At 42.0% G+C, this 25,975-nt stretch overlaps 1 protein-coding gene across 10 annotated transcripts in view; it reads right to left on the reverse strand.

The window, feature by feature from the left end:
- huwe1 (HECT, UBA and WWE domain containing E3 ubiquitin protein ligase 1) overlaps window positions 1-25,975 on the reverse strand; it is a 49,320-nt gene that overhangs the window by 21,720 nt on the left and 1,625 nt on the right. For 4 of the 10 annotated variants that reach the window (XM_052058390.1, XM_052058388.1, XM_052058397.1 and 1 more), the window contains exons 2-51: window positions 25,844-25,911; window positions 20,237-20,304; window positions 19,039-19,137; window positions 18,670-18,876; window positions 17,955-18,107; window positions 17,811-17,873; window positions 17,631-17,708; window positions 17,482-17,529; window positions 17,230-17,398; window positions 17,037-17,137; window positions 16,178-16,328; window positions 15,977-16,104; window positions 15,773-15,913; window positions 15,577-15,682; window positions 15,382-15,489; window positions 15,201-15,302; window positions 15,006-15,086; window positions 14,743-14,849; window positions 14,374-14,551; window positions 14,205-14,296; window positions 13,903-14,123; window positions 13,719-13,776; window positions 13,465-13,641; window positions 13,101-13,346; window positions 12,804-12,937; window positions 12,612-12,724; window positions 12,363-12,536; window positions 12,046-12,262; window positions 11,849-11,971; window positions 11,524-11,761; window positions 10,376-10,723; window positions 10,070-10,192; window positions 9,883-9,978; window positions 9,501-9,770; window positions 9,150-9,302; window positions 8,938-9,065; window positions 8,738-8,819; window positions 8,446-8,622; window positions 7,455-8,000; window positions 7,173-7,368; window positions 6,924-7,091; window positions 3,087-3,235; window positions 2,940-3,006; window positions 2,593-2,816; window positions 2,292-2,503; window positions 2,022-2,204; window positions 835-1,007; window positions 415-554; window positions 240-315; window positions 50-148 (exon numbers count right to left, since the gene is read on the reverse strand). In XM_052058390.1, the coding sequence (XP_051914350.1) occupies window positions 50-148; window positions 240-315; window positions 415-554; window positions 835-1,007; window positions 2,022-2,204; window positions 2,292-2,503; window positions 2,593-2,816; window positions 2,940-3,006; window positions 3,087-3,235; window positions 6,924-7,091; window positions 7,173-7,368; window positions 7,455-8,000; window positions 8,446-8,622; window positions 8,738-8,819; window positions 8,938-9,065; window positions 9,150-9,302; window positions 9,501-9,770; window positions 9,883-9,978; window positions 10,070-10,192; window positions 10,376-10,723; window positions 11,524-11,761; window positions 11,849-11,971; window positions 12,046-12,262; window positions 12,363-12,536; window positions 12,612-12,724; window positions 12,804-12,937; window positions 13,101-13,346; window positions 13,465-13,641; window positions 13,719-13,776; window positions 13,903-14,123; window positions 14,205-14,296; window positions 14,374-14,551; window positions 14,743-14,849; window positions 15,006-15,086; window positions 15,201-15,302; window positions 15,382-15,489; window positions 15,577-15,682; window positions 15,773-15,913; window positions 15,977-16,104; window positions 16,178-16,328; window positions 17,037-17,137; window positions 17,230-17,398; window positions 17,482-17,529; window positions 17,631-17,708; window positions 17,811-17,873; window positions 17,955-18,107; window positions 18,670-18,876; window positions 19,039-19,137; window positions 20,237-20,304; window positions 25,844-25,889 (7,537 nt within the window). In that variant the 5' untranslated portion in view covers window positions 25,890-25,911. The other 6 variants (XM_052058398.1, XM_052058391.1, XM_052058392.1 and 3 more) reach the window with 5 other exon arrangements.

The following is a 25,975-nucleotide window of genomic DNA, read 5'->3' on the forward strand; positions in this document are numbered from 1 at the left end:
ACATTTTACAGCGTACTAAATATTAAAACCGTCTTCTCCCCACACTCACCTTCTCGGTTTGCCTGAAGAGTGGATGCCTGGCTAATATTGGAGGGGGCCTCTTCCATCAGCACATCCTCTTGAGATTCATCCTCAGCACTTTGCCCGACTGAAACACAACATGAAAATCGGGAAAGAATTCTTTGCTTTCTGATCATTTCTCCCATACAAATAAATGCGGACCTTTCATTAAGGCTTACCTATGATTGTACTATTCACAGTACCGCCATCTCTCTCAAGTAGCTCATCAATCAGATCCACCAACTCATTCTCCACCTTCATGCATATGTCAATATCGTCATGACATGTGCAGAAACTCCATGTTGTTTACATGATGCAGTGAAGTAAAATCCTGTACAAAACAATGCTACTCACCTGCATAGCCTGTGTGCTGAGTACCTCTGGTTGACCAGCAATGACCACCGTATCACCCTCTGTTTCTCCATCCATCAAGTCACTGTCTGCTCCCTGCACCCTGTGGTTGCCCTCAACTGGTTCCGCTTCCCCAGATTCTCCTGTAAACAGATGCCAGAGACATCAGAAACATATCTTTCCAAATCCGGCTGCAATTCACTAATCATCATCCTGTGTCGGGAGGGAGATAAAGCGATAGTTAGAAGGCACAAAACTAGCAATTTTAATCAGAACTGGATGGTATTTGTTCCCAAAACTCAGCTAGTGTACATGTAATTTACGTGGGTGGCCTGTCACAGATGTGAGTGTTTAATCACAAGATAGTCTGCTGTGTCTTCTGTGAACCAAACCATCTTGTGTGCCAGGTTGAGTGTGGGATACCTTGATCTTGCGTGTTGCTGTTGCTATCCCTTGCAGCACCCACTGTGTCATGTTCGGTCTTGTTCTTGTTGGAACATCCTTTACTCCCAAACAAGTTGCTGGGCTGATTAACAATGCGAGACAGAGTCTCCAGAGGCTTAAGGGCAGCATTCACTGTGTTGGCCATGTTGGGGCTAAACAAGACCAAATGTAAATTATTAGGAATCGCTCAACCATAATTTACAGCAAATGGTGTACACAAAAATACCACTTTAACTTCTACAAAGGCTTATTTTCTCTGAAAATCTTTAGGGTTTCCGCATCTTAATCCAAGTCACATTCAAGACTAATTCAATGTGACCAACTTCACAATGTTCCCAATTGCTACAGTACATAATGTGCATCTCCCGACTACAAGCAGGGGCTTGGGAGCTATGGCCCACCGAATTTTAATTCCCGTATTATAAATCACCATTTTTTTTCATGGTTTGGCTGGGGATGCGATTTATACTCTGAAGCGATTTACGTGTGAAATTAATAACACATTATTATATCATTTCCCTTATTATATTCACATTAAACCGCAAGAGGGCGCTGTACGCCTGTGTTAAGTCGCCGATGAGTCCGAGGTAAGCGACTCAGAAGAGGAGCAGCGCATCTTCTACCTCCGGAGTTATCGGTGTTGAAGATTTCATTGGCTTTAGTGATTTGGAGTGACATTGATAGTTTGGTAAACTTGTTAGCATGTTATTTATGCTATAGTTATCTGAATACCTCTTAAAATGTAACATGAACATACCAGGCACATTCTCGGTTCGTTGTTTATGCGTCATGTAATGTTAGCATATCGTTCACTTATTCAACCTGTTGTTCTCCATTTTATTTTTATTTTAAATTGCCTTTCAAGATGACATGTCTGTTCTTGGTATTGGATTTTATCAAATACATTTCCCCCCAAAATGCAACATGTTTTTATCTTCTTTATTTTGCATTTTATGGCTGTGCGAGTTATACTCCGGAGAGATTTACAATCCGGAAAATAGGGTAGCTCAATTGATTGGTATATGTTTTAGCAGCTTGACCTTTTCACCTAGGAGATTAAATTTACCTTGTGGATCAAATGGCAGCAACATTTGTTTGTGCTAAAAATGACAATAAAATGCCGCCAACGTGATAAGAAGGCCAACTTCAACATAAGAATCATGTACCTTGACAAATCCAAGCTATGAGGCACACGGGCCAAGTCACTGACCAGTCCTTTCTTAAGAAATAGCCGTATGATATTATTCATGCCATTGTGTTGCGTCTTGGCTGCTGCTGTGCTATAGAAACTGGACGTGGAGGGGCATGATTCCATTATGGTGCTGATTATGCACATCACTGCCTGAAGCCTGTGGGAGACAGATTGTTAGGCGGACGTTTTCATCACCAATTTTTTTTAATACCATCAGAGTGCATTTGTAACAAATCATGCTTACCTAGCATGTTTTTCAGCACCTTCTGTCATTCCTAAGGCTCGACTAAGGGCAGCCTTCACCTCATTAACCAAAGCAGCCTGAGCATCTGTGCCAGTGCCAGCGGCTGCTAGGCTAGCAAGGAAAAGACGGGCCAAGGCTGGGGTGTCCTTGTCCTCTGAATTTTGGGTATGAGGTAGCAAGTGGTCGAGCACAAAAGCTAACACACTGCAATCCTGTTGGAACAGACATGTAACGAGTGAAGAGAAAACTTGCACTAAAAGGAAAGACACCACAAAGCAGAATTTTTTTTTTTTTTACCCACCTCCTTAATAAGCTCTGACTGTCCTGCAGTGTAGCAGTAAGAGGCTATTAGTGTGGCAATGCCAACATAGGAGCGCACCAGTTCAGCCAGCAGTCTCAGGATGGTGGAGGTAGGCATGAGGGGTTTGCTTGCCTTTACCTTTGCAGCTTTAGCCTCCTCTGAGCTGCTGCTTTTATCTCCCTCCTGCTCCTTTTTTTCCTCCCGCATTTCTTCAGGTGTAGAGACTGAGGACATGCATGCAGTCTATATATCAGTCTCACATAAGTTAAATGACAATGTAAATCGTCAAAAAAAGGTCTTTTTTAAAAGGCTGCTTTGTGAGACAACTACAATAAATCTGTTTTCACCTTCTCCTTGCGGTGTGCCAGACTGGGGCGACTCTGCCACAGCTCCATCCGCAGCAAAAACTTGAGTCTAGGAAAAAGGTACCCATTATGACTTATACAGTCTCACTGCAACCAATTGAAATGTTTCTGATCATTGATAAAGCTCACATTGATATGGAATGCAGACTGGGAGTCAAAGTCACTGCCCTGTCGAGTGAGACGGTACTGTTGGTAAACATCATCACCGACATCCTGCAAAATCTGGCAAAGGTCTTGGCTACCAGGAACAGCTGCAACACGTTCTTCTGGACGCTCAGCTATGACCACAAAAACAACAAAAAGTTTCACTATTAAGTTCAAATAAATGACACTGAATGTGATGACACATGGGATGCAGCAAGTGAACGATTCAATATATTCACAGCAAAATTTACCGATTATTCTATCGATTAATCAAACATAATTTAACAAACAAATTATGCGTGCGCTACAATATCATACTTTAAATGTTTGAGGTTTTAGGGGACGGAGATTGGATTGGTGAGTGTCGTGTGCATGTAGTTAGTTGGCTGTTGGCGCAGACTGCGTATTGGTTCACTGGGTATCAGTTGTCATTGCAGAAAGTGATTGAATGTACTTATGTGTTGACTTGTTTTGTTCAATCCACTGGTAGGTGGTTGTGTCTCTCGTTGGCCACTTGTGAGGCATTACAAAACACTCTAACTGCAGGTTGCAGTCTGTGCTGAATCAGCAAAGGATGTTTACATTTTCTGCACCGGTGATTGTCGCCATGCGCAAGCATGTACTGGTTTGCAGAAAACACATTGAAGACATTTTTTTCTTTTTAAATGATCCCAACATTTGGATTTTCTATACTTAATACACCCTTTGATCCTAGGTCTTCACCATTGCGCCAACTTAGTTCCATAATGAGTGGTTCAAGAGTATGCAGTAACCTTGGTGCATATGGAAAGGTGATCACGGAATCTTAGCGGTTGAGATTTTGCTTCACTTTTTTTTTTTCAAATAAAATTATTTGAGCTATTTATTTGTTTAGTGCTGTCAAGAAATTAAAAAATGTGAGATTAATGAATTATGATCTATAACTAGTTGATCTAATCTATATTTTAATCTCACCAAACAATTGCTGAGAAAACCCCTATTTTCATTTTAAATTCATTACATTATCGAGGTAGATAAGACAAAAAAAGCGGCAATATAAAGTATTTTGTTTTTAAACAGACGAACAGATGCAGTCCTAGCCATTCACTTTCTGCCGTAGTTGAGACTAGTCCCAAGTCCTACTTGCAACCTTTAGTTTCGACTACCATGGTGAATATCACAATTTTGTTTGTTTTTATAAATCTCCAAATAATTACAAAAATAAAATAGAACACCAGGTCCATAAAAATTGCTTAGGTTCATATATCAAAAATAGTAATACAAGTACTGAACACTGAACTTGCTTTGGATAAAAAATAAATAAAACAGACCCTTAAATCCCAGTGCTGTAAATTAGCACTTCAGAAATAACACTGTTCATCATTACAAAATAACGTGCTGAAATAAACATCAATCACTTCTCGCAAGAGAGGAAACCGCAGCAATGCTGACTTCATGCGTCGTACGCGGGGTGTTCGAGTTTAAGTTTGGCAAAGAGGTTTGCTATGGCTCACTACATTACCGTTTTGGTGATAACGTTAGGTGTGGCTGCACTCGCGACTGTGTGCTTTGCATTGATGTGTTAGGCTAACTCCAATGGGAGCCTATCATCTCATGCTAAACAAGCCCAAACATAATGACAGTCAATCAATGTCCGCATGAGGCTGTGACTGACCATTGTTTCCCCACCCTCACAAACCAGAACATAGGAAGCCAACACATAAAAAGGGATACAGTATTATAAAAAGGCACCCCACCTACAGAAACAAAGTTAGAGATTCAAACTTAGATTAACAGTTAAAACATAACATACTAAATATGGCTAATTATTTGCAATTAATGTAATAATTTGACACGCTATACAGTTAAACTCCTCTACAGCGAAATCATGTTTGCAGCAACATTTTTTCACAACAGGGTTTTTTTCACTGTAGCAAATATCTCAGATGTAAACTCACACAAAAACATGTGTACTCTTTATTTTTATTTCAATACTGTACGTAGTGCATAAATATGAGCATACACTCATTTGATATTGTTTAACATTAACATACAATTTTTATATTAATAACTCCATTCTGTTGGTTTAAAAGGTCATTTATATCTATACTCATGAAAAAGGGAGTTTCAGGATCTATAATTTGATTTCAAAACTTTACTTCTATAAAACGCACCTGAAGCATAACAGTATTGTAATGAATATGTGTACTGTATACAGCAGCATGTCCAAAGTCCGGCCCGGGGGCCAAATCTGGCCCACGGTCGAATTTCATCCGGCCCTCGGCCCCGGTCATAAAATCAGTGCCGTCTGGCCCGCAGGTTGGGCGCAATGGAACACGTGTTGCATTGACTGAGGTCTCGTAGACTGGTGAGTGATGTTTCATAGAGTACTGCTTCTCTCTAGTGGCTAAATGAGTAATAGCATTCACTAAATGAGCAATAGCATTTAGACACTAGAGGGCAGTAGCACTCTACGAGACATCACTCACGAGTTAACAAGACATCACTCCGTGTTTATATTGATATAAACTGATATATACTGATATGTCATATTTCAAATGATCCTTGCAGTTGTGGATATGTGTATTGCTTGTTCATTTCCCTGTTGTTCGAGTCAAAGGTTTTGTGACTATTGAAAAGTCATGGTGATAAATTTTATGTTTCAAATCAATCAATTTGCACTCGAGACTTCTGTTTAAGAAAAAGTCAACTGAATAAGCAGTTGCATGTGATATACCCGTTTCAAATGAACCAAAAGAAATTAAGATTGTTGAAATTAAAATAAAAATGGAAATGTGAAACAGACTGGCTTACTAAAATTTGTTGAACAATATTGTTGTTCAATGTAAAGAATGTCAGCCAAGGTCGGCCCCCCGACATTTTACCACATAAAATCTGGCCCCCTTGGCAAAAAGTTTGGACAGCCCTGGTATACAGCATTGTAACACCTTATGAATATGTAATCAATACATTTAATGATACAAAACTAAGAAAAACAAACTCCACCCAAAAATCAGTTACATTTTTTGGTTATGTTGAAAAGCAAAATTCAAAATTTCTATTCATTCGTGAAAAAATAGTTGATAGAAAATAAAAGTATTGATTTGTTAATTTTTAGCCGATTTAAATTGGGATTAAGATTGTTTGATTTCAATTCCAAAGACGCTACATACTGTACAGTACTGTATAGCCAATGTGCAGTTGTGCACAAAGAGAAAAAAAGGAAAGAAATTGCGAATTTTACAATCAGCATTCACTTTCACCTACATCAATTTCTTGGATAATGTATTTTATTTTGCTTTCTGCATCTTTCATTTTTATCGTTGTAGTGAATCTCGTCGCGAGGCCAGAGCAGAGAAAAATATTTCATATAACGGAATGGGGGGATTTTTCATCGTAGGGGGAGCAGAAAAGTGGGAATGGCTTTCATGGATGAAATTTTTTTCACATTAGGGGATATTTTCACCCATGTAGGTTTTGTTGTAGATGAGTCATACCTCGGTTTTCGCCCATAATCCCTTCCAGAAGGCTGTCCGAAAACCAATTTGTTCGAAGACCGAAACCACGCTCTTTTATTGAATACATCTGCCCACAATGGAATGCTACACGGGGAAGCGTCACTTCCTCGTATAAGGAAGGCGAGAGGAGTCAAGTGGTGCATTCAAGTGCACTCAGCTTGGTCGAGAATCGATTTTCTGTTGTAATCCGAGGCATAAAAAACTCAAAATCTTTGGTCGAAAATTGATTTGGTCGAGAACAGAAATGTTCGAAAACCGAGGTTTGACTGTATTTGTTATTGTTACAGCCCTAGAACTCCCCATTAAAAATAAAAACAAAACTTACGTTCTTCTGGCGCATGATACGCAGCCAAGGCGTTGAGCATATCATATATGACCTCCTTGATAGTTTCCGGAATAGAAGGTAGTGGGGACAATTTCAGAGGAGTCGTTTTCACCAGCTGCACGGCATTTGGCCCCTTAATACGAAGGTTTTCAAACTCGTCATCAGAGGCTACGGAAAGACAGAAAACCAAACTGAAGGAATACAGGTCAGCAAAAAAAAAATGGACAGCCCTATGAAATTATAATATACCTGTGCCAGCTCCACGGGGTGCAGGGAGAGCAATCCGGACACAATTGCGGGCAGTTTCCGCAAAGCACTCTGGGTTACGACAGGCAGCAGGGCCAAGGACACGCAAGATATAATTAATTTCCCTTGAACCAAGGCTGCCTGACACCACTCCTGAGGTGGTGCTACCTGCTCCACTAGTCACTGCAGATCTCACCACCTGTAGCAACAGATGAACTCTTTAAAATATATATTGACATAACTCACGCAGTGAGAAAAATAAGGAAAATGAGAAGGGACTTAAACCTTTTCCATAGTATGCCGAAGAGTAGTTGGATCTTCAATAATGTGTCTGAAGAGCAGGGTAACAAGAGGTGTGAAGCCATTGAAACCAGAGGTTTGTGTGAGCCCAAGAATCATTCGGGTGCTCTTCAGCTCAGCAAACATCATGGCATAGTGGTGATTTCGCGTCAAACGCAAACAGAGACGCAGTGTAGCATGGAGGGTGTCTGGGTCAACCGGGACACTAATCATGCTGACACAAGCGCGGATGAGAACAGTGGTCATGTCGTCACTCAGGCCGATGATGTCCGAGCCTTGCAAAGGGTCCGACTCCTGGGATGATGCGGAGCCAGAGGTCACCTCCTTAAGATAGCTGGAAACATCCTTGGGGGCACTCATTTCCACTGCCACCCCAATTTCAAGGTCAGCCTGAGTTTCTTCGGCTTTGCACCGGTCTCCCTCTTCTCGCTCAGAGTCTGTTACGCAGCTGGTTTTGGCTGGTTTGGCCAAGCGTGGAAGTCTCTGAACAGTCAACATCACTGGCCTCCGGTTACCAGTCTCTTCATTTACCTACACCAACGATTATTGTCATTAGATTAGAGACTCAACTCCCTCCCTGCTCTGCCCGCACTCCCCGCCCTCTGCCTCCTGTCACAGACTATGACCCTCCCTCATCATCCGACATCTGCGTATTGCACAATGCACTACCTCACTTTACCCACAATAGCCACAAGTGCCATTGATTACGATGTTTAAATTGTATACTGTTCAGATTACATATTATGTCTTCTATACAGTGTAGCTGCTAACTTGTGTTAGCTGTGTGTGTTTAATGCACAGCATGTTTGCATGCATGTTTGTACTGAGGATGGAGAGGAAGAAATTTCATCTATGCTGCATGTCATACATAAAGCATATTTGACAATAAAGATGACCTTGAACCTTGATTAGAAAAGAACCCATATTGAAGCTCAAGAGGTTATCCCCATTTTTTGTACAATGCGTTATTGTATACCTGCACCATGTTGTTAAACTGAACTGTGTATCGCCTGCGTCCAGCTGTAAAGCGAACACTGCTCTCCCCAGCCCTCCATGCAGAGTCAATAGTGCTGTTGTTGGAAGCGCTGTAACTGCACCAACGGCCTGAGCGGTCATCAAACCATCTCCAGTTATTCCCATTTGGCTGAAGATACTGAAGAAAAATTACCAGTGCAATTTAGTAGTAGCCATGGATTGTACACCACACAAAGCTTAATATAGCTCACATGTAGTGCAACTATCATTTATGAAGCAGCTGAATTTTTTACCTTGTTCATTTGTGATCTGCGCTTTGAAGATACTGCCATTTTCTCATAAAAGTCAATAATCAACAAGACCGGTGTAATCCACCTGCAGACAGTGAATATTGCAGTACATGTAGAAAAATGACCTAGTTTCAGCATTTTTGTATTAATTTGGTTATGCAGCTCTATATGTCAAAGGCTATTTGGAGCCATTCGAAACTCACTTTGGTGTCTGTATGTCTTTCTGTTCTTTTGCTGCCTGCAGACAGGGCTGTACCACTTCAAGCAGCTTAATCAACAAATCCAGAATGCCACTCTTTTCGACCACTGTGGTACACATGAGCTTCAGTTCCTTTAGAGAAAAAAAAACAAAACAAATATGATCATTGACTGGGATATGAAATTTGCTGTGCTACTGTAAAAACATTCTAGATACCTCAAATAACAACGTCAGCAGCAGAATGCGAGTGGCCAGCTTTGATGCCTGGGGTAGTGTCGCCATTTGTTTAGTCCATTCGGACACAGTCTTCGTGTCACTTGTAGTGAGAGGCACAGCTGCCTTGATCAACACGTCCGCTGCATCCCACACCTAAAATACAGCCAAAAAATGTTCAAACGACGGTTTGAATCATTTAATGGCTCATCTGCTCTAAAGTGTTTCGATACAAGTATACAGATGCATCACAAAACTTCAAATTTCACTATTTGAACATAATAAACACAGATATGAAATAAAAAAAGAGAGAAAAGAAAAGCATTAGAAATCATGAACATTTAAATCACTGACCTGATCGACGACCTGGCCAAGGATGAGGTCTCTGTACTCAGGGCCACTCCGCTTGATGGCAGTCATCAACAGGTCACAGAGCCGGTAGACCGTGTCAGGCAGCTCATCAAGAAGGTGGAAGCATCCAGGGAGCATAGAGTCTGTGAAGGCATGCAGCTCTTGCGGGTCCAGGGGTTCAGCCTCCATGAAGCGCTCCAAACAGCGTACCTCCTCCTCCTCCGCTCGCTCCCTGGCTCTCCTGTCTTCGTCCTCGCGCCGACGTGCTGCTTCCTAAGAGATCGTTTATTTAGCAACTCGTCTCCTGTCTATTCATTCATGACATGTCACCTCCAGGCCAATGGTCAGGTTTTTAACACACTTTTGAGCACCAAGAAAGACGCACCTCAGGGGAGTCGGAACGTTGCTCCATGCTGACTTCCTGGCCAAGTGACATCGCAATTGCTCTCATCATTTGGTCCTCTTCAGACATGGAAAGATCCTATACCAACAACGATCAACATTGCCAGTCGCCTTAGTTGGAATGATGATTATTTCAAAAGTGTGTGCTGATTGTGTCTAAACATTATTACCCTTACTGCTCCCCCAAGGTGTGGAGGGGGATGTGTCAGAAGATACTCTGTGGCTTGCTCCATGGTACTGGTGTTCAATAAGGCCTCCATGGCGTGCTCTCTTGAGAAACCCATATCCATCAGCTAAAATATGAAAGATTACTTTTATTTTGTAACAGGAAAAAACTATGTTCACAACTGGAAAAAAAAAAATAAACAGACGAACTTTGTTTAATGGCTCAAAAGTACCATACAAACTCAAGAACTGAATTTCGAATTTAGATTTGCATGCTGACTCAAGTGCCTCAAAAATAAAATATGATATACCTGTGTAAGCTGTGCCTGGTTAACCTGGGGGTCACGTCTTGGAGTGGAATTGGTTGACTCTTCAACTGATCCGCCAGGTGGCACTCCAGCAGTTGGTGGCGTGGCTGCTGCCGTCTCTCCGCCGATTGTAGCTACACCTGGGGCTGCATTTGTTCCCAGGGAAGAAGAAGGAGCCCCCTCATCATCTGGACGTGCTGTGCCCTCTCTCTCCTTGGCCAGGCGCTCCTGGATAACTGGCTCCCCCCGCAGGATGTGGCAAAGGATGGCCAGCATGGATTCAGCCATCCTGCCTCCATAAACTTTCAGCGGCTTCCTATTCCACAGGCTGCGGATGCAGCTAAACGCAGCCTTAAAAGAAAGACATTTGTTACCAACATCATGGTTGTCACCAGATTGCTGATTCACACTGTGGATTGAAAAATATATATTTTTTTTACATGTTTACTCTGACCATCCGATAATATCGGAGGATGACTGATGATGGTGGATGACTTGTTAACACACGTACCTAATAGTGCAGAGGTTATGGGTTCAAATTGGGGCTTCCGCCTTTCTGTGTGGAGTTTACATGTTCTCACCATATCATTAAAAGTGATAGCATTCAGCGATGGGCAGTCCGGAAAGACGGAAGGTCTGTCTGTGCATCACTGATGGACTCCCAATTCACTTTCAAACACCGACAGAATAAACCCCAACATAGCAATTTTTAGCCATTAACCAAACCGTTATCAACCCAAAAAGCAAGGATGAAAGATTCCAAATGTTTTGTGGAACACTGAATTTATTTTTTTTGACAGACCCTACTGCTCATATCAGACGACAGACCGGATCTGGGCCACACATGACGTTGGCATGCATCCTCGAACAGCGCAAAATGACATTATGTGCTGTTAGGCGCAGTCTCTTGATGGACAAAAAGGCTGGGGCCCCGTTTCAAAACGTCAACCTCTGAACTTTGAGGCAAATTTGATAACGAGTTGGTAACTGTGTCACCATCGAAGAATATGACGTTAATAAATGTGCGTTCAAAATGGCAAGTACAATGCTGACATTTTGAGTTTGTGTGTGTGCTTTTAATTATCTTTGCTAAGGGTATATGCATGGTTAAAATTAGACTTTGTTGCATTGCACAGCTAAAGAAAACTTACCTTCTGGGTTACTATGAGGAACCGAAGTGCACTGAACTGGGGTGTGGTTGGTGTGACCCCTGGCATCTTTGCTGGCAATGAATGTGGAGAGTCTAGCACAGTGCTCGGATTTACCATCTTCTCCACCAGCATCAACCAAGCATCCAGAAACTCTCCTGTCCCATCTGGTAATTCAGTATGCTCCAGACCCTCAGACACGGGAACCTTTCCACCCATTGACAGGGCCCAGTTGAACGTCCTACCCCAAAAAACACCCACGTGTTGAAATTCATGTTATATATGAAATTAGAATCGATACAAGTTCATAGCTGCATGCTCAACTGACTCAAATAGGGCATCATGTCCACCAGAGCAGAAAAACTTTTGCAGCATGAGGTGGTATGGGTATTTCCTCTCATCAAACAGCATAGGAGATGTGAAGCCAACAGAGCAGATGAAGAAAGTCAGCCTGTGAAAGCACAAGAACACTTATGTGACAATTACCACTTATTAAGCTACATCACTTGTGCAACATGCTCTTACCTGAAGCGAGGTGTGGGTGTATAGGGTGGGGGCTGCCAACTCAGACCCTTAGTGAGGAGCTTTGTTAGAGCAGAAGCAGTGGCTCGGGCTGCAGGTGTGGGTGTTGTGCCGGTGCTTGTGGCATGGTGGGAACGACGTTGACGTACTGGAGAGCCGACACACAACTTCACCAGCAGGCCAAAAAGTTCAGCAAGTGCCCTCCCCAACCGTGATGACGCTAAAGACAGTCAAGACAACAGTCAAACATTACATACAGTAATTATTGTAGGAAAGCTCAATCTGTTCAGAAGCTTTGTTAAAAAACTTGATCAGCTAACCAGAGAGGAGGGGTTTTATTTGTTTAATGCGCGTCGCCATCGCAGGGGTAAGCTTGGACTTCGACTTGGTGTCTGTTGAGGTGCTTTCGTCTGTCTCCATGGGAGCCAAGCTATCGCCATCTAAACCCATACCCTCCAAGAGTCCACCAGTAGAAGGCTCCGCCACCTCAGATTCTATTGATAAAAATAGATGACATAGTGTGTTCCAAAGGTGCACACAAAACTAGCTGAAATAAATGACTATGTAACCTGTTCTCCTGGATCCAGGTGTTGTGGTTGCCGTAGCACTATTAGATGGTTTCTCGTCTTTAGGTAAGAGTTTCTGCATGTCTGCTTGCCCAAACTCACAGCCTGGAGGCAGACTGTTAAAGACAAAAGCATCAGGTGGGTAATGATGGGCGGAGGCATTACAATGTATGAGGTAATTAATTGTGCTTATACCTGTTAGGTGTGCAAAGGGAGAGCAGAACAGTACTCTCCCATACCAGTGAACAGTAGAGCTGACTCAGCTTGTTGAGAACAGTCAAACCCAATTGGGATCCCCACTGATTGACTGAGATTGCCCTGATCTCACTCTGTTGACAAACGGACACATTCAAAGAATGACCAATACGAAATCAAAACATCATTTGCAGAGATAGTTTCCTATTGAAACGGAGAAGGGGAGGGGCATCGTTTTGAACAACTTGGTAAACCAGAGAGAGAGAATGGGATCAAATAAACTCTGAAAGTATTTACCTGTCCTACGCGACACGTGTGGACAAACATTAGGATGTAGGCGTGCGCTGCAGTAAGCGCATGTAGCAGGGGTGTGGCACGAGCCGACAATGTGGCATCAGTCACATGGCCAGCATTAGCCAGCTCCCTCAACAGAACTGATCCACCAGGAACCTCAATTGGCCGATGTAGTGGCTCCAAAGATGTCAGAATAGTGTCGAGTTGGCACAATCCCTCCTGAAGTACTTTAGGCTCGTGTGAGAGTGTCTTCATAAATGGAATGAACGCAGGAAGTATGCTCAGGATGTCAGTTAAAACAGTTAAATTGTTTGGAGATACTCACACATATAAAGGGAGAAAAGTAAAAAATTGAGATTTGACTCACCAAAATGGACTTGCACACACCAGCAACAGCTTGGCAGGCCGCTGAAGTGGGAAAATCTATGGGCAGGTTGGGCAAACCCAGAATAGAGACCAGAGGAAGCAAGCCCTTCTGGTTCACAAACTCCTGACAGTGGTCATCCGTCGTATTGTTGCTAAGTATGGATTCCACAAACTTCATCTAGAAAAGATCCATATCACATGTCGGTCATGGTTTTACAACAGTTAAAAGGCTTACACCAAAGACTCAAGACTCACCACATTCAAAATGTAATCCATTAAAGGAATAGGTATTCGCTCCTCAGTTCCCACCACCCTGAAAGAAGGTATGTGTTAAAATTAAGAGTGCCATACACTAAGTACAAAATGCATTTTAACCATCCGTCCATACAAAATGTATATCAGAGCTGCTGCTCTATTGTCATAAAACCCAGTGTCATACAGTTCAAGTGGCACTGACTGTCTGTTGCTCTCTGCTTCCCCCTGCTGCTGGCTAAATGTGTGGAGAGCCTCCTCTTCCTCTTCATCCTCACTTGAAGCTTCTTCTGCAGCATGGCTGGAGCGTGCTGGTGGCACAGTCACAGTACCATCAGCTTTCTGGATAGACGGTTTCTGGCAGACATACTCTGGAGCTCGGCCCAAATTGCAGATCTCCTCCAATAACTGAAACAACAATTCAACTTTTATTAGAATGTATAGCTAAAATCATACGACAAAAAAGGTATCTTCAAAATTTATAGCTACCTTAATGATTGCAGTAGTGGCATCTGTCTTCAAAGTTGGTTGATGTCTCATTAACTCATCTACAGCACTTCCCAAATTTGATGCAGTGTCCCCTGCAGATAGGGACAAATGTATCACTTGAGCAAGCTACAAAGGCACTGAAAACACATGGCACCAAAAGCCAACTCACCCAATGGGTCAGAACTGCGTCGCCGTCGCATGGCAGGTAAGTAGTCAGGAGACAAGAGCACTTTGAAGAGGCGCTCAAAGGGCTGACAACGAACAAAGGACAGGAGCCCTCGGGCATTCAGGCACAAAGCACTGAACACGTTAGGGAGAGATCCCAAGACCTCACGAGTAGCAGGAACCTAATTCAAGTGAAAGATTAGGAATGCACATTAAAGGGCATCACTTAACGATTGCATGCAGTCACAGAGGTAATGTTCCCGAAGCTACATTGATCATTTTAAATTGGTTAGAGCCAAACTCAGATGACAAACAAGGTATTCATTTATTTGTTTTGTTTTAAATGTCCCAAAGTTAAGTTGCCATAACTCACATCTTTGATGAGAAGGGCATGGAGCATAACATCAGTGAGACCATTATCCTGCAGGGAGGAAAGCAAGGATGGCTCCTGGAACACAAACACCGTGACAACTTCGGTTGCTACAAACCCAAAGAGACAGGAGAAAAGAAAAATAGCATTATTATTGTTCGGAAATACAACAAGCAGTAACATAAGAACACAAAACAATGTCTTTCTAGGAGATTCTAAAAGTCTTTCTTAATAAAACACTTTCTGAAGCGCTAAAAAGAACTCACCAAGAAGGAATAGCGAGGGTCCATAGTATTCTGCATTACTGATGATGTGTTTGAGTGAGGTAGGCAAGGATCCATCCATGACTTAATGAAAATACAAAAGTGACCATAGAAACATTAGCAGCAGCAGCAAACTGTATGCAAAGGTCTTAGGTGGAGCGTTAGGCTGCGCGGTTCTGGATCTAGAGGATGACTCACCATGGCGGATGCCATCAGAGAAGGCAGGGTCTTGGATGGCTTTCTTCAGGAAATTCAGCATTGACTTTAACAGAGCTGCCCTTTGGGGAATACACTGCATGCCTGCAGAAAAGGACATATAAATAGTCAAAATATTTCAAAAGTGCCTGTTGTTTTGCATCAGATTATACTGCGCGTCTACCTGCACGGGGCGTGTTTGCAGTGCTGCTCAGTGCTCTCTGCTCCATTTCCGGTCTGGAAGCAGAAGCCCCTGAAGGCCCAGGGCTGCTTTCCATGGCAACTTCAGACGCTGTTTCATTTATTTAATCATGTTATTTTAAATGCAATCTAAATGATAAATACCATTTTAAAAAGTGATTCATTTTAGCTGACTTACTCTCCATGTCTGTGTCCATGTCTTCAGACTCGACAGCAGGCCTTGGCCTTCGGATCTTTGGCTTAATGACGAATGGGCACTCTTTCCTTGACAAGTCCACCTCATGCTGTGTGTGTCAAATGCCGGAAGAAGGTAATGGTTAAGAAGGAATATTTACATGTCAATGATTGTACATGTCAAACCCTTGGGACTCTACCTCTAGTCTGCAGATGAAAATAGAAAGGCCGCTGTGTGACTGGAAGGCAGCCATGTCAAGGTTGGTGATGAGGTCCACGACCCGAACCGCTCTCGTAACAAAAGTGATCTGGTCCTGCTCATCTCCCAGAAATTTGATCACCTGCGAAGTAAAAAATCATGCTGTTGAAAAAAGGAACTTCTTTGACAAGAGATGTAGGTATACCTTTAAGAGGGCTTCCATCATTCCACAAGAGACAAGGGCTTCACCCCCAGCATCGTAGCTGGCCAAATGATAGAGGAATGAAAACAGTGCAGTTGCAAACTGATGTGGGTAAGGTTCCATCAAAGGATCTGGAAAGGAGAGGTTCAGAAGACTCCTTAGTATGAGGCGCCAAGCCAACTACTAGCAAAGGGGGATACTCACCAATCATTGCCTGTATACAGTTGCGCACCAACACGGGCAAGAAGCCATGGTAGGAGGCGGTGCCAGTGCAGTCAATGATGTTGGAAAGCTTGGGTGTTCGCTCCAAATGGACAATTGATGTTAAAGTGCGCAGGGATGCCGCCTTGATATCCTGAAGTGCCAAGAGTGTTTTTCAAACTCAAGTTTAAAGGCCAACATTTTTAAACAATAGTATGTTTCTATGCGGCCTAAACGTGGTATTCTGATGAATTCAGCGCTTGTGGAATATGAATTAAGCAGCAAAAGCTATCTGTTTATGCATATTTGGGGGTGGCTATTCTGCCACTTGCTGTACATTGAAAATGACATCACCGTTGCTCAGGGCGCAGGTAACTACCAAAAGGCCCCCTTATTCTGAGTTTGGTCATGTGATGTTTACCCTGAGCAACTGTGATGTCATCATATACAGTCAACAGCCAACATACAGTAGCAAAATGATCACCTCCTGGAATGCATAAAAACAGGTGGATTTTGATTGTTACTTCATATTCCACAAACACAGTATTGAATCAGAATGTTATGCTTCGCACATACCAGAGGGAGCCCGCAATGAATAAATCATAATCATGAGGCACAAATGTTTAACTCTTCATTCCATTTGTTATTACGATATGTCTGAATAAAGAGCAATATTGTAGAGTACTATTTTTTTTAAGTCTGTTGGTTTGTTTAGTGCAGGCTGGTATGGCTTAATGGCATTTCCATTTATTTCATTGGTGAAAAAATATTTGAGATACATGTGTTATGACTTAAGAGCATTGTCACAGAACTTGTACATGAAGACAACATGGGACACTATAGAAAGTCATCCATCACTTACCACAAGCTGTTTGTCTGTTATCTGTAATACATCCACCAGCTCCTCTATCAAGCCGTTATACAGAATACTATTGGTGGACTCGCCCAGTGCATTTGAATACACTGCAAAAATTAGGGGGAAAAAATAGCTCTTAGAAACAGAGGCATATGTACACGCAGTTGTTATTAATGTGAAGTGATTAGCTTCAACCCACCCAGTATAGAGATGGCATGCAGTCTGGCCTGCACGGCCTGCAGCCTCTTTTTGTGGTTTGAAAAGCCATGAGCCAGGCGAATGTGTGTGAAAAGCAGTGTCTGCTTGTCTTTCGGTATGTTGTACATGACTGTGAGTGACTCCATGATCTCAGATGGACTGTCTGAAATCTACAAGGGGAAACAAAAGTATCATATTTTAAATTATTACATTATCAATCCTGTGTTGATGCGGTAATTTAAGCAGGACATACCTTGTCAAGTTGCTCAATATGAATATAGTGTAGTGTGTTGCTGCTTGTCTGTTTGGAAATTGGGGACACATTAAGACACACACTGAATATAGACAAATCCATCTCAAACATTCCTTTAATCATATTGCAATGAATTCATTCATCTTTACCTTCCTCTCCACTTTGACCTCCGGAGCCGGTTCGGCATAAAACTCAAAGTGCAGTGTGGTGGCACTAGGAGGGTACTTCTGGTAAAGGTAGATAAATGGTGGTTTAGCAAAATGACTTCTATTTCATCACGGCAGAATCTTAAAACAGCATTATAAAATAGGTATTTGACAGACTCTTACCGTCATGAGGAGATCCCTGCAGCACTCTGCTAGGCCAAAGCCATTTTCCTTTCCTCCCCAGCTCTATAAGACACCGATGAAACAAAACAATATGACCTTTTCATTCTGAAATCATGCTATGAAATAAAAAAAAGTTTACTGCACCTCAGCCAGATGTTGCAGACGTGCTAAAAGAGGTGTTCTTTTGTCGGACCCTAGTCTTGTGATGTAGTTTGACCGCTTGCTGAACACGTAGAGGAGGTTCAGCACAGACAGGACCACTTGCATGTCACATGACGCCAGTAAGGTTGTTAAGTGCTGTGAAGGAGGAACAGGTGATCAAATTATTAGTTATTGTGACATGCATGACATGTGTTCACAGTCCGAATGGCAGTTTAACTTGCAATATGACATTACAAGACCTTTGGCTATAATTAATGAGTCACTGATTACTGCAATATATTACAATGTATGTGGAAGTAAAACAATCAAGAAATGACAGTGCTTTATATTAATGAATACATTTTTTACATATTTTCTGAGTTTGATAAAAAATGATCCAGTTGAGTACAAAAAACTCAGTCAGTCAGTCACAAATTAAATTTACAAATACACGCTGCAATCATACATTTCAGACAAAGGTCATTTTTGAGGTACATCAGCACTTGGTTTATTAACACAAAGATGCATCTCAGAATCGATGCCCGTTCATCTAAAAAAAAATTCCTATGTTGTGTAAAAATGATTTACATTACACACATATTCATACATACACACACTATAATAGATTAATTGGATTTACATTAGTTCCTCAAAAAAAAAACTGCTTTAAGGGTTTCATGCGATTCGGTACGAATTTCCTGCCACTGCCCCCTCGTACCTCTATGGAGCTGTAAAGGTGCCTAGAGAAGCTGTACTCAATGAGCAAAGCTGTGAAGTTGAGCACTGCCAAAAGGAGGGCTTTGAGCTGGCTGTTGTCCGGCCGGTCACACACCAGCAGCCATGACATATTCTCCACTGTCTGGCCTGCATCACATAGAATCCCATCGAAGCGGTCCAGCAGATCCACCCAGTGGTACAACTCGCACTATCAAGCAAAGACAAGAATGAACTGCACTCCAGTAAGGTTGTCAAAATGAAACAAATTCAACCAGTTTCTATCAAAATGTAACCACTCTGTGGAATTCATGGAATGCAACTCTCCGGTTGGTCTTTTGCCTTGACAAAGAAATGACGGCTTGAGATTTACCTTGCCAATATTCCAGGTCTTGATGTGCTGCAATTCAATGAGCAGTTGATCATCGCTGCATGCTTTGAGCTTCTCTATAAGTATCCTACAGTCAGCAGGCTGTTGTTTTAGAAGGGACACAAAGTTGAAGTTTGAACAATACAGCGCACCAATCACTTTTGTTTCAATATCTTTTTGGGTGTCACAAGATGGCAAACGGTCAACTTGACATTTCCATTCTCTGCAATCATTTCACACTCTTGGGACGAGAGTAATTTTCATGCACCCAAGACTCATCAAAAATTGACTTCTTTTGCACATGATAATTCCTGGTGATTTTGCAGCTCACGGCTAATGACAACTAGCTACCAGACATGTCAGAAATGAATTTAGGCAGCAGCAACAATGTTCTTCCTTTTAGATGATTGAGCATCCCCGTCATGCTGCCATGAAAGGCAGGTTTGTGTCGTATTGAGCATATTTGGTGAAGTGCACCACAACTTTGGGCTTGTGTTGCGAACACGCTTTAGCCTTTACACTGCATTACCCATAATGCTTCCGTTTCCATCACAGATGATCCAGATTACCACTACTCTGCATGTGTGTTGCGGAGAGGCATACTACAGCCAGTGGGAGAAGAACGAAACTAGGCATTACCGAGAAAAAACACAAACGCTTCAAATAAATAAACTATACATCAACTATTAAATTAGTTGTCGATTTTGTCGATACCGTCATGATTAGCCGACTAATCATGGCAGCACTACTCAACAGCCTACGCTATATAAACAATCAGATGTTCTGTATAACCGAATGGTACAATGATCATTGTTTCCAACGGCCAGAGTGTGCGCTTGAATCGTATTTCTGAACGCATCCACAATTAGGGATGGGGAATTTGGTGTATCAGTACTGCTGCTCTTGGTCAGATTTTTGTTTGTTTTGTTAAAAGAAAATACCCCGCCCCAGCCCCCAAAATATGATTTAGACCCTGGAGCTACTTATACATGTTTTTTTCTTCTTCATTATGTATACTTTGTCTGGTGTGACCGATAGTCCAGAAAATACAGTACTTTTTTTTTTAATGATCATTTAGCCCTATCAAAATATCAACTTGCTATCGTGCATGTTTGAAATATTGCTGGCGTCCACAGATGTCAATTGTTGACAGCATTGGTATTAATAGAAATTGTCACAAGAAATGCTCAAGCATACTCACAGCTTCTGTAGGGGTTTTCTTTAACTTGCTTCTATCCACCTTCATGGTTGGTGATCTATTGAAAGCTCCTGTTGAAAAGTGTACGGATTGGTAACCATGCTTTTCAGAAACGAAGCACAAAAATTCACAGTATACGTACAGATGCTTTGGAAACCGCCGCTTAACGGCATGTTAGAGTCGCTTCACCTAGAAGAGGATAGAATAAGGAAACTAAGAAAATTGAGCAGCAGGTTTGACCCGCACAACATTACTGTACTGCATTTTCATTGTTTGACAGAAGCATACATCCAAACTGGTTTAAAAAAATAATAAGCCATCTTGAAATGTTTTCAAAAGAACTCGCAAATGTCATGGGGCGTTGCCAAGCAAATATGAGAAAGTATGATTTAGGTTTTCAAGTGACTGCTGGGAGTCAACTAGTCATCACAAAGCAAAGTCACAGAGCCCATTAGCCGGTGACTAGCTAGGAACACACGGCGCTAGCAAATATAGTCGCAAAAGTCGCCTTCGACTGGCCTAGAATTCCAATAAGGCTTGTTGTACAGTCCGAGTAGTATGGTACGAAGCGAAATGGCGAGCATTCAGATGACGAGACCACCATAAACACTTAACGCTGACAGTATAAAGTTGGAGCTAGATAGCTACCTAGCTAAGTAGCATGCTAACACCAGCTTGATGTTAAATGTAAACAATTCGCGAATTTATACGCCGGTCACGCAGCCCTTGCAAATACAAAGAGTGTTCTAAAAACACCCAGCACGATAAACATAATCGGTTGGAGTTTTCGCCCACATTCGACTCACGAGCAATAAATCAAGGCACGGCAATGTTTGCTTTGAGTTGTTGTTAGCCCATATCGCTTTCAAGTGTGTCAAGATACACACTTCACAGCGTTCAAAATACCCGAAGACTGCGCTCAAGTGGGCCAAACACCACCAAAGACGCGCCCATGCTTAGCTTGAAAACGATCTTAGGCCAAAACCTGTCTCTGACGCCATCCGAGTCGTAGCTGTCAATCCACAACGAGGGGATCCGGCACACTGTCCTGACCTGACTCTTCCCTAATTGAGGTCGTGGCTGCGCAGGCCGAGAAAAGACGCCCGCAGCTCCTTCTCAGGTCCCTTCTTTTCTTGCCGCACCAACAGCGCTCGGGTGGCCGCGACGATGACATGCGGCCAAGTGAAACAAGTGCGGCGGGCTAACGTGCGTTTGCCACTGCTCAGTTTCTTACCCTGACTCATCAGTAGCATGCGCTAGCTGGCCAGCTACAGCTAGCGAGCAGCAACGTATCGACAGAGCAACTCGCTGAATCATTGTCGTCACACTGCCACACACACTTGCAATTCTCACTTGGCGTTCGGAAGGAAAGAAAAAAACTCCACGCACATAGGAGAGACATCAGAAAAGAACCGCGATCGTTGGTACGTTGTGTGATACACGCGCTACACATATATATACACACACACACACACACACACATTTTATATATATATATATATATATATATATATATATATATATATATGTGTGTGTGTGTGTGTGTGTGTGTGTGTGTGTGTGTGTATGTATATATATACATGTATATATACATACACACACACACACACACAATTCCTCAGTGAGATGAAAGCAAAATGCAATGTTCAGCCCCCCCCCCCCCCCCCGGGGGGGGGCAGCAACAACATACAGTAAATATTCTCTAGTATGGACTCATGTTTGCGCTATCCAATCCTTCCTTATAAAAGAATTTCCCTATGTGGGAAATGAGAATGGTGCATGTTCTTTATGAACATGCAAGTATGTGAACAAAATACACGTGTAACAAACTTGGGGCTATTTTCTCTAAAATGAGACGAGTAACAGACCAAAAAGTAGTGGCTTTTCCCCCCACTATCTCAGTGTCTCTAACTCAGGGGTGTCAAACTCATTTCACATTGTGGGCCACATACGGCCTCGGTAGATGTCAAGTGGGCCGGACCATTAAAATCATACCATACTCTGCTATAATTAACCAAAATGGGTATTTCCTTTTGGTCTAAGGAAGCACAAGAACATTCGGAAAATGTTGAAATTCAATGAACATACAGTATCTTTTACAAAACATTTCATGACTCAGACAAATGTGCTATTGACTTTTATCATTCACATATATGCATTGCAACTGATCCCACTGATTGCACAAAGGCACAAAACTTTAAAAAGTAATTGGTATTGAAAAATATAGTAATGCACTTTAAGATTAAATGAGTTTTATAAAGAAATACATTTTTCAACCATTTACACATGTGCATATCAAATCTAAATTTAATATTTGCCTACACCTTACAAACTAAGGAGAGTGCTATTAAATGTGAAAAGAATAAAGTATTCACATGTCCTTGATATACAGTATGTCTGCTGTGTTGGGTCTGTTTCAGTGTTTTCCTCTCTGATGAAAACAATGTTGTCTTCCACTCTGATCAAAACAATGGATACTCCATGAATTGCACTTTATTAAAAATATTTTTTCCATGTCTTATATGCATTTTTTTCACTTTTAAATTATCCCGCGGGCCTAATGGAACCTCCCCCTTGGGGGCTGGTTCCGGCCCGCGGGCCGTATGTTTGACACCCCCGCTCTAACTCGCCCTCCCCTCGATAGCCACCCAAGACAGCGTTGCTCAGCTGATGCCATGCAATGAACTTTTAAAGCCAGCCACTGGACGCTTCGGAGTCCTCGATGGCCATAGTTAGCGCGATGGAACTCGGCGTCTCTCTAATTAGCGCTCCAGTTAGCGTAAGGTTTTTAGCATGATAACAAGTAAAACATTCCAGGAAACATTTCTTTGACTGTCCGTAGAGCCACAAGCAATTTACTCTGAGCACCTAATCGGCTGCATTACATTCTCTCTTCCACAGATCTAGCTACAGTATCTACACACATATAGTGAGATCCCTCTTGGCCAATCGGAGGCCAGGATGAAGCTCGGTAAGCCAATGGCAGAGCAGCGATGACTATGTTGCGTTCAGGAAACTCGGAGCTGTGAACTAAATAAAAATTGTTCACTATTACAGTAAAACTCATGCTAATGTCGCCGTTTTGTGTCCAATGAGAATAAATAGCAGCGCGGACAGTTATTCCGTAATATCGAGCGGGACTTGCTTGTGTTTGCGCCACTGCGGGCTTCTGTATGGCTTCCGGGGAGTGGAAATTCCGTTGTTATGATCGTTAATGTAATATCGTAGTCGAAATTTTAATGCATAGGTTTTTAGTCCGGATGAAGGAATTTTCTTTTGAAAGAACTCCGTTGATGGGAATATTTACTGTAGTTACAACAAATACAATATAAACAATCCTAGCTTTCACATAATGGACCAATACACCGCTGTGCAACTTGAGACCACTGAGAGGCAATATATTACAGTCACGCAGACAGAAAAGAGTTTCACAATTATTGCAAGTGAATTACAACGCTTTAGTAATAGCCGTTTTTGGAAAGGTTAAATATGTCCGAGTATCTTCATATTGTCTGCCTAGTCTAGTTGATGTCTGAATTCAAATATCCACTGATAAAAGCATCAAAACACCGTCACATATATAATTTTAGCCTGTTGATGACTCGCTTCATGCGAACATTATGTGTTAGCATTATGACAAGGAAGTTGTAAGAGTGTGTGTTTTGCGGTAGCTTGGAGGCAAGAGAAGACCAACACTTGTCTTGCATGTTTATACGCAGGAGTGACTTCACTGGGGTTGCCTCTCAAATTTGTTACGCAAACAGCTGAAGGCGGCCTCATTACGGCCAGAACATGTGGACATTAAAAAACAAACAAAGAAACAAACATTGGTCACACTGCCCAAAAATGTTGAAAACAAGCAAAAATACTTGATAAAAAAATGGGGATCTATGACAAGACATCAGTGGCTCTGGTGATATAATGTGTCACTGTGAAAGCTAGCGGATGAGTGCAGTTAGCTGAAAGCTCTTTACTTGACTCGGTCCCGATTGCTGCTAATTTTCATAGACTCATATTAGTGGCAAGAAACCCACACAGATGCTGGCGGACCAGTCCAAAGTTGGCTAAAAACTTACATCTTCTACATACTTTTCACTTTCCATCATTCCGGTAAAAGTTGTTTTGTCTCATCTGTCCACAAGATGCCCTTCCAGAACTGTGCAAGCTCTTTTAAGATTTTTCTTGGCAAACCCTTATCTGACCTTCCTGTTTTTGAGGCTCACAAATGGCTTCGACCTTGTGGTGAAACCTCTCTGGTGAAGTTGTCTATTGATCTTTGACCTGGACCCAGATACACCCACCTCCTGCAGAGTGTTCTTGATGTGTCGAACTGTTGTTTAAGGGTTTTTTTTAACGAGGGAAAGGATTTGTCCGTTTTCTGTGGACTTCCAGGTGTTTTGGTGTTGCTGAGCTCACTGGTGCAGTCATTCCTTTTAAGAATGTTCCAAACAGTTGATCATGCCAAACTCAATGTTTTTTGAATATTTTTTGAGTGTTAAGCCTAGCTATGACTCGTTTGAGTGAGAGAGAGAGAGAGCGAGAGAGAGAGATTGTTATGATTCTTTTAATTAACACGTTTTGGTCATACAGTTGGTTGACTATACAGTAAATAACCAAGGTGCTTAAATAGACAGGATAGATTGGTCCGTCTTCAGCTCAGATCGCTGAACTGTTACTTATTTATTATTTATATAATTATATTATTTAATTAACTGATCAGTGATCGGCTGCAGAATCCTGATTGTGTCAAGACTGAATATAACATGACGGAAACGTTTGAGTTCCATAAGCCGGTGTGTGTCTCAAATGAGTATGACCTGTATGTTTGCACAAGAGTATGTAGGTAGGCTATGTGGACTGCACCGGCCCACAAATAGCAGCAATCTCCATATAATTGATGTCCATTTAACTCATTCGGTACCAGCCAATTCTGGACCAAGTCTGAAAAGACGTTTAAAAACGTCTTTGGGAGTGAATGAGTTAAATGCATTGCCCGCTCCCTCCACCCCTCAAAAGAAAACTTTTTTTTTTAAAAGCCCAAACATTCTTTGAAAAAACAGGGGGAAATGGGGTGAAAACTAGCAAAGTCAAGTCACGTCAACTGTATTTATAGAGGACTTTCAAACAGCCATCGCTGCATACAAAGTGCTGCACATGGAGCAATTTAACATGCACAATAAACAGTAAGACAAATCGTGAATAAAGGCGGTAGAAAGTACCAAACAGTAAAACCAAGAACAAATCTAAGTCATGCTGAGTTGAACGCCAAAGAATACAAGTGAGTTTTGAGGAGGGTTTTGAAGATGGGCAGCGAGGAGGCTTGCCAAATGTTCAGTGGGAGGTCATTCCAGAGAGAGCAAGTATTTTTGTCCACATGAATAAATGAGTGCCACACCTTAAATAGATGCCTCCTTTAAATCTTTTTTTTTTAATCCTGAGACATGTTGGAAACTCTACAGTTAGGCACATTTGCCCACAACCACGTGATGGGGAAAATAAGTTAACTAAGAAATTGATATCTGTCTTTCATGCAATCAAACGTGGCCTTGACGCATATTGTATGCATTTGTAGATATGAAAGGTTGGAGTACAGAATGAAGCATTACATACCAGAACTGCTTCTGTTCAACAGCTCCACCACTCTGTTCACTGGCATATTCGGCAGCTTCACTCAGTGTCTACAAATATATTTTTTGAATGACAAGAAAGGACAATTAACAATTACTTTCGTTGATTCCGACA

Source organism: Hippocampus zosterae, chromosome 2 (assembly GCF_025434085.1).
Source record: "Hippocampus zosterae strain Florida chromosome 2, ASM2543408v3, whole genome shotgun sequence".
In the NCBI taxonomy this organism is placed as follows: domain Eukaryota; kingdom Metazoa; phylum Chordata; class Actinopteri; order Syngnathiformes; family Syngnathidae; genus Hippocampus; species Hippocampus zosterae.